Source organism: Manis pentadactyla, chromosome 2 (genome assembly GCF_030020395.1).
Source record: "Manis pentadactyla isolate mManPen7 chromosome 2, mManPen7.hap1, whole genome shotgun sequence".
Taxonomy (NCBI): Eukaryota; Metazoa; Chordata; class Mammalia; order Pholidota; family Manidae; genus Manis; species Manis pentadactyla.
Window position 1 is genome coordinate 161,972,265 of NC_080020.1, and position 8,440 is coordinate 161,980,704.

Here is an 8,440-nt window from a genome sequence, read left to right on the forward strand (position 1 = left end):
GTCTTATGGTCCACACACTGCCTGCCTAGACCTGAGGCCTGTTTACTCAGGGCCTGCCTCCCCCGCCCCTGGTCCCCTCCCACCTGCCTCTCAGCAAAACAGCCTAGACCCTCCTCTCTCTCCTTACCAGCACCTGTCCTGGCTGTTTTGCATATCTGAGGAGGTTGTTTATTGCCTGGCCATCACACTAGATGTAAGCATCCCCAGGGCAGAGAACATGTTTGTTTAGTTCACATATATCCCCGCTGCCAAGCATAGCGCCTGGCTCAGGCGTGTGCTCACTGACCATGTGTCATGTGCGGGCAGAGAACATGCAATAGCACACCAGTTTGTACTTCACACCACGAGGCATGCTACATATGAGGACAGACACTAAGAGAATAAGACAGTTGTGCAAGTCAGTATATGAGGAAGTGATCAGCCAGTCTCTAAAGGGCACATCTGCCCACAGCTGTGACCTGCCCAAAGGCACTCAGGCTAGGAGTGAGACCCTGCACTCAGCCTGGGCCTGCCGGCGAGTCCTCCCTGAGGACAAGCACCCTGTCAGCACGTGTGAGCACCTACCTCCCAGGCTGGGCACTCTGGGCTCTTAACCACCCTCCTGTACTAACACGTCTTTGCTGCCTGCATTTTTACTCTTCCTCATCCTTCCATCTTGAAGTGACCCGACGCCTCTGAAATTCTTTCCTCTCTCCAGAATCTGGAATCGATCTAAAATCCTCTGCACAAAACTGAACCCCTTCCTGGCAAGCTCAGTTTCAGTTCAGGTTCTATTTAGGAGAGGAGGTTTTCAGTACTGCAGCCTGACCTTCCCCAGGATAAGGGCCCTTGTCCCACAGCCCCACCTCTGGGTGGGCCCCCTATAGCCTCGAAGGCCCAGGGCTCTGGGTGTATGCAAAACACTACTGCTTTCTTAGGCAGAGAGCTAAAAACCAGGAGCACCTACATTTGCAAGGATTTGATTTTTTTTAAATCGTGGTCCACACCTGTATTGACACACCAAATAGCCCTCTTAAAAATGAGGCAGGTCCTTTGTGTGCTGAAATAGATCACGGGTCTACCTACATTGTTCAGCTGGAAAAGCTGAGTGGACAACCAGCATGTAGAGTGTGACCTCACACCTGTTGGATCAGAGTGTAGATTAAAGTGTGCGGTAATACAGGGATATTCCCACTAGTTGTTCTGGAAGGTGAAATCGGGGGAATCTGGTTTTACAGTATATATTGCTCTCTGCTTTGTTACTGTTGTTTTTACTTTCAACCCAAAGAGATATTTATTTGATTACATAGAAAGACAAAAACCATAGAGTAAAATGGAGGCGAGTTCTGAGAATAGATCACCAGTATATTACAAGCCGCTAGCTGCCATTCCAGCACTATTCCAAGCCCTTCATTTGTAACCCCCTTTTTTGATCCTCACAATATCTGTAAAGTTGGTACCAATGTTGAAGTGGTTAAGTGAGCTGGCTCTCTGCCTGGGTTCAAATCTCGGCTCTTCCACGTTCTGGCCATAAGTAATTTAGTTAGTTATTTTTAAAATGTTATACTGAGGCATATAACAATGAAATGCACAAATCTTAGTGTAGAATGCATGTCACCCAGACTGTGAAGTCAGTTATTTAAACTCTCTGTAACTCAAGTTTCCTCATTTGTAAAAAAGGAATAATAATAGGTTCAGATTTTACCACAATAAATAGCGTCTTCCTCTGTTCTTTCACCTCAGCTGAGAGATTAAAATATACACCTGTGTGTGTGTACACAGCATGTGTGAGAAAAAAGATTTGGTGATATTTATTACTGCTTTCTTGGCACATAAGCACAAGGACTAGCCAGTTCTGTTGGTAGAATTTTTTAGTGATTTTAGTTTAATTTAGTTGTTTGATGTTTTTTGTTTTCTTAAAATGACTTGATTTTCTTATTTTTATTACACAAGTAATAGAGTACTTCTGGCAAAAAAAAAAAAAATCCCAAAGTACAATTAACTAAAACAGACTAAAATTATCCATAATCCCCAAACCCAGGGATAAACACTGATACATTTTACATTAATTATATATTTCTAGATCCTCAAATTTATAATGTTTTAAGACTCATTTTCTTAGTCTGGTATATTTTTTTATTTCTTAGTCTGTGTCAGAAAAACACATTTTTGACATCAATGGCTAAATGGTATTTATATATGTGAACATAATATAATTTTGTGAGATGCTTGATAGCCTGATCTTTTCAAGGACATAGAAAACATTTATAGTCAAAGAACACATTCAACAAATTTTTTCCTCCATCTTCCCTAGCAGAGATTCATCCATAGTCAATATAATGGAAAATTCTGGGCCTTACGACTCTTTTCAACATGAGCTAGAGGATTACATTAGAAAGCAGAAAGCCAGAGGATTACAGCCAGAGGTTTGCTTTAGAAAGGTGACAGAAGATTCTGCATATAGAGCCCAGGGCCACACTGCACCCCAGCCTCTATCACTGGAGCAGGGACTACTTCTAAGGGGGTCCCACACACACCCCGGTCCCTACAAAAGGCTGAGGACCGTGGGAAGCTGGTTACCCTCGTGGTCCAAAGCTCATGAATCCAGACAACGACCAGAATCTCTCCACCCCTGTCAGAAACCACATGACCACTTCTTCAGAAACCCTTGGCTTGTCTCAAGCCCACCGGTGCAAGGAGAGGCTGACAGCCGGCCCAGGGAGGAGGGCGCCAGCCTGAGGCAGGTAGCAGATCCAGCCCCAGGCCAGAGGAGGAGGTCCTGGGAAGGGGCAGGAGAGGGACAGGACGACCAGGAGCAGGCCGGGCGGAATAGGAAACACCGCTGCGATGGAGATTCCCACAGAGACAACCGAAGGGCCGAGGTGGAGCCTCTCAGCACAGAGGGGCCCAGACACAGAAACAAGAGCAACCAAGGCGGGGATGCCACAAAGGACAGAAGAAGGTCCTCGAAAGAGAAGAAGCGACCTGGCAAAGCGAGCACGCAGAAGATGGACTTGTGGGATGAAGCTATCCTGGGCAGTTGTTCCTGACCTCAGGGATTTGGGATCCCCGGTATTAAATGATTTGGACCCATTGGAAAGGCTAAATTAAATGACACTGAAGCAATGTAGGGGCCATCACTTTGAGGAAAATAAAATGAGATCTTTACCTCACGCTCTGTTCAAATATAAAAAACCCAGAGGTTTACGTGTGAAAACTAAAATATAAAACTATTGGAAGAAAATGTAGGAAAATAGTTTTTAATCTTGGAGTATTAATGGCCTTCCTGAACAAGACACCTCAGCCAACAGCCATAAGAGAAGAAAACATAGTAAACCTATTGCAGAAACACTTAAAATCTGTGTTGCAGAAGATTTTGTTGTGAATTTTTTTAAAAACAGAAATTAAAAGATAGGTGTTGTACTTAGCATAGAACAGCTCCAGGAGGTACACAATACACTGAACTGTGGGCTCTAGAGGGAAGAATAAAGTGGGTAGGGGGCAGAAATGACAAGTAGACTGATGTTTCAAAGTGTGCGTTTCTGTTTCGAATTTTGTCCTATATGGGACTATTACACCTTTTCAATAAGAATTTCTTAAAGGGAAGCAACAGACTGGTAAAAAATATCTGCAACACTTTGTATTAATATCTCTTTTGCCAGTTGTTAAATTATTGCCTTGAGCTCCAAGCAGCTTCTTTGCTGTTTTATGAAACTGAACCTTAAAAATCTGTCTCCTTTGCCGGCTCGCTTGACATTAGTCTCTGCCAGCAGAGGGCGCTGGAGGGCCATTGTACCCCGGGAGCAGGAGCGACTTCCTTTCCCAGGATTGCCAGTTTTTGGTGGGAGTGTGTTGGGGGGTGGGGGTGCGTGTGTGCGCGCGCGTGCTTGCTGCAGCCCACGTCCTCTGACATGGTTCTTTGTCGCTGGTGGGCTGTGCGACCTGTGGAGAGCTCTGCAGAGCTCTGAATCTCAGTCATGGGGGGTGCCCCTCTTCCAAGTTTCTCACTTCCTTCCACATTCACCCTCCCTCAAGGGTCAAGGTTGGGCAAACTGCAGCCTGCAGGCCAAATCCAGCCCTCTGCCTGTTTTTGTAGGGTCCTCCATCTAAGAATGGCTTTTACATTCAAACCCCAGCTAAGCAAAATGTTATCCCAAGCAAATGGATCCCAGCCATCACATTAAAGAACTTTATTCCAAAGCTTGTACTCAATTATTATTATATTTTTAATTTTATCAATACCAAGGTGGTAGAAATTTGCTTTCTATGTGTTATGTAAGTACCTACATTACATCTTTGGTTGTGCCTCTTATTCCGCAAAGCCTAAAATATTTACTGCCTGGGCCTTTACAGAAAAAGTTTGCCAATATCTGCCTCAGAGTCTTTCTTTAATCTTTTTGGTAGTTAACCACCTTTTATTAGTTAAAAGCTCTTGTTTCTGTTTAAATTTCTGGTATTGTTTTTCTTGTGTGGTCCTGATTGGTATAGTCCTACTAGACAATAGCTTCTACCAACCAGTAAGAAGATATAAATAAATCCAGTAGGAAAATAGGCATTTATCTATTCATTTAGTTAACAAATATTGAATTCCAGTCATTTTTCTAGGCACTAAGGTAAAGCAGACAATGAAATACAAGTGAGATACAAAGAAGGAAAGAAGAAAGGAAGACTTTGTCGATGTATAAAATGGAGCTTGTTCCTGGGCTTGGGTCATGTAAGCAGGTGCCTCATCTGGATGAAGGTCTGGAAGGACACTGAGAGTCTTGCAAGTTGTGGAGTATCCCTGCTCTTTGATACCATCCCACAGTTGTAGAGCATCTGGCATCCCTGGTCCCCATCTACAAGATGTCAGTGGCTCCTTCTCCCAACCTTATATTATCCCCATTTGTCAGATGAGGAAATCAAAGCTTGGGGGCTGGAAGAGGCAAGGAATCCTTCTAACCAAGATCCGCTGAGACCTGACTCATTGCTCTTTCCACCCAACTTCATTCAAAAAGTTACTTGAGGCAATGAACACACACATTAAGTGACACAAAGAGGAGGTTACTCACATTTCAGTTCTGCTTTCCTCCTTGTTCTCTGCTAGGAGAAAGTTTCCATGTAGTAATGACAGTGTCTTCACACACACTCTGGAACTCTTAGTCCCCCCTGCTGACTTCAGCTTTTGTTTGCATCGTATTTAACAGTAACCATCTATTTATGGCATGTGTGATTAGATTTATCTTTAAAATAAATTTACTTAGCTCTTTTAAGTCAATTTAAAGAAAATACAGTCTTGGAGTACAGCTCTGGAAAAACAAAGGTGAGGCATGAATGGCTAAAGGGTGGGAAACACCAGCCTAAGCCATGCCTTATTATTTGAAACAGACTAGTGATTTGCAGGTCGACGTAAAGTAAAGATTTAAATAAGAAGTAATCTGGGAGGGAATCTGGACAGGACTTACGAATAGTTGTAAAGCAATGTGTGGAGGTGGGAAAAGTCTTTAGACTGAATGGCATGAGCTTTCTAGAAGGCTGGTTTTATTTAATCAGGAAGCAATAACCACTTGGTCAATGTGTGTGTGGCTGCTTCAGATGCACCTCACATCATCTGAGCTCCCTAACTTGACCGAAAGTTCTTTACTGGGGAGTTCGTGTGTCTACAATGCTGTTTCCCCATAATGTTGGGATCATTATTTCCAGTTTACAACTGAGAAAACGGGCTCAGAAAGTTGAATAAGTGTCCTAAAGTTACCCAGATGGTGAGTGGATGAGCTATAAAGAACCCCTAGTCTGTCCCCACACATTTGTCTCCTTTACTTGTGGCCACCCACTGAGAAGGAGGGGTAGGGAAGGATCAGGGACACAGGACTCAGGGCACGTGAGCATCAGGACTGCTGACTTGGGAGTGCATGGGTGACATGGTGCTAGGACTAACTGTAATTGTAATTGTCTGGGAACAGGTCTGTCAGCATGAGATTCAGCTCTTCAAGGGCAGGCATGGCTCTCAGGCACCTTGGTATCCTGGGGTTGAGCACAGGGCTTAAGAGGCTCTCACTACACGTTGGTTGAATCAATGGCATTTGTGAGGGACAAGAAAGCTTTTCTAGATGCAGAACAGTTTACAGAAGGTGGAGAATAAAACTGGAAAGCTGGTTCATCCCAGATAATTCGCAGTCATTAATGCTCTGCCTTACTGACTGCAGCCCAGGAAAGACTACAGCTCTAAAAGCATTCACCAGCCAAAGCAGCTCAGTGGTAGATGTTTTTACAAAAGTCACATTAGAGACCATTGTCCCTTATGAATATAGTGCAGAAATTCTCAACACAATACTAGCAAACTGAATTCAACTACATATTAGAAAGAATACACATCATGACCAAGTAGGAATTATCCCAGGAATGCAAGGGTAGTTCAACAGAAGGAAACCAATCAGTGTAATACACCACATTAATAGAACAAAGGAACCAAACCATATGATCAGCTCAATTGAAGCAGAAAAAGCATTTGACAAAATCTAACACCCTTTCATGGTAAAAGCACTCAGGAAACTAGCAATAGATGGGAACTTCCTCAACTTGATAAGAACACTCTGAAAAACCATAGCCAACATCAAACTCAATGATGAAAGACTGAAAACTTTTCCCCTAAGATCAAGAACAAAATTAAGATAACTGCTTTCACCTTCAATATTACACTGGTGTCTTACCAGAGCGGTTAGATAAGAAAAAGAATTAAAGACATCCTAGTTGGAAAGGAAAAAGTAAAACTATCTCTACCCTCAGATGGAATGATCTTATGTGTAGAAAATCTCAAAGAATCCACATACCAAAAAAAACCTACTAGAGCTAATAAAACCAGCAAAACTGCAGGATCCAAAATCAACACACAAAAATCAGTTGTGCTTCTATGTGCCAGCAATGAACAATCTCAGAAGGAAATTAAGAATGCAATTCCAAGTATCATAATTCTTCCAAGTGGTAAAGATACCTCAAGACAAATGCTGGGCATAGAAGCCACAGGGCATTAATATGCAAAGAAGTAAAAAGCTAACCTTTTCAAACAATAAGGCTTCTCTTTCACTTACCAACTTTACATTTCCCTGTATGGCCCTGGAAGATGACTGTTTAGCCAGAGATGGGTAAGATTCCTCAAGGGAGGAACAACCTAAGACAGGCACAGTCGCAGGGGGGCCATCAGGTGAGAAATTGGGGATCAACAGAGGTGAGGCTTAGAACCTCACCCCCCCGTTCTGAGAGAAATCTTCTGCATACGTGGATGTTTTATTGCCCTTGTCTAGCTTGGATTAACACATAGTCTACAGGCACACACTTGATTATCTACATTTGCTCTCTTACAACACTAAACTATGTTTTCTACCTTTATCTTGTATCTACCTACCACTTCAGCATTTTATTAAAAATAATAATAATAAAGAGAGAAATGTGGTATCCACATTTAAATCAAGTATAAAAATCAAATGAGTATTCATATTTGAACTGACTGTTTATAGTTCATAATGCATGAGCAAAACCAAAAGTTTCTGTGATGACTGCCCTTGTACTGTTCCCCATGTAATCTATTCACTATATAAGAATTTGTTCTCCATGTAAGAACTTGTTCGTTATGCTTCAGAAGATTGGAGACTGATGAAAATTAGGCTTGGGGTGGATTAATGATTGTGCATTGAGCATTGACTCCCCTCTACAGAATTTTATTGTTGTTAACAACCATTTGATCAATAAATATGAGAGATGCCCTCACAAAAAAAAATATATATATATATATATATACACACTTCCAATTGTAAAATAAATAAGTAACCGGGATGTAATGTATAGCATAAGGAATATAGTCAAAATATTGTAACATCTTGGTATGGTGATAGCTGGTACCTAGAATTATCATGTATATAAATGTTGAATCACTGTGTTGTACACCTGAAACTAATGTAATACTGTGTGTCAACTACCCTTCAATAAAAAATAATTATCTAAAAAAAAAAAAAAAAGAATGCAATTCCATTTACGATAGTATCCAAAATAATAAAATACCAAAGAATAAAATTAACCAAGAAGGTGAAAGACTTGCCATACTGAAAAATAAAAAAACATTGCTAAATAAAAACAAGACCTAAGAAAATGGAAAGATATCCTGTGTTCATGATCAGAAAATGTAATGTTAGTAAGGCAATACTACCCAATCTATGAATCTAGTGCAATCCCTACCAAAATTCCAGCATTCTCTTTTTCAGAAATGAAAAAACTGATCCTCAAATTCATATGGAAATATAAGGGGCCCTGGTTGGTTAAAACAATATTAAAAAGAGAACAACAAAGGTGGACTTTCCGATTTTAAAACTTAGTTCAAAGCTACTTTATTAGGGTTCTCCAGATTAAGAGAACCAATAGGAGATATATATATATAGGAAGGTTTATTATAAATTATTGGCTCATGCAAATGTGGAGGCTGAGAAATCCC

General features: G+C 41.4%; 1 protein-coding gene across 1 annotated transcript; it reads left to right on the plus strand.

Moving 5' to 3' along the window:
* The first annotated feature begins 2,300 nt into the window (after positions 1 to 2,300).
* LOC118935091 (zinc finger matrin-type protein 1-like) lies at positions 2,301 to 3,668 on the plus strand. Its single transcript, XM_036931152.2, has one exon. It carries the CDS (start codon positions 2,319 to 2,321, stop codon positions 3,027 to 3,029), a length of 711 nt encoding a protein of 236 aa, XP_036787047.2. The 5' UTR covers positions 2,301 to 2,318; the 3' UTR covers positions 3,030 to 3,668.
* The last annotated feature ends 4,772 nt before the right edge of the window (positions 3,669 to 8,440 follow it).

Excerpts from the sequence above, each read along its gene's own strand:
- LOC118935091 (XM_036931152.2), top strand. The coding sequence starts at position 2,319 with ATGGAAAATTCTGGGCCTTACGACTCTTTTCAACATGAGCTAGAGGAT.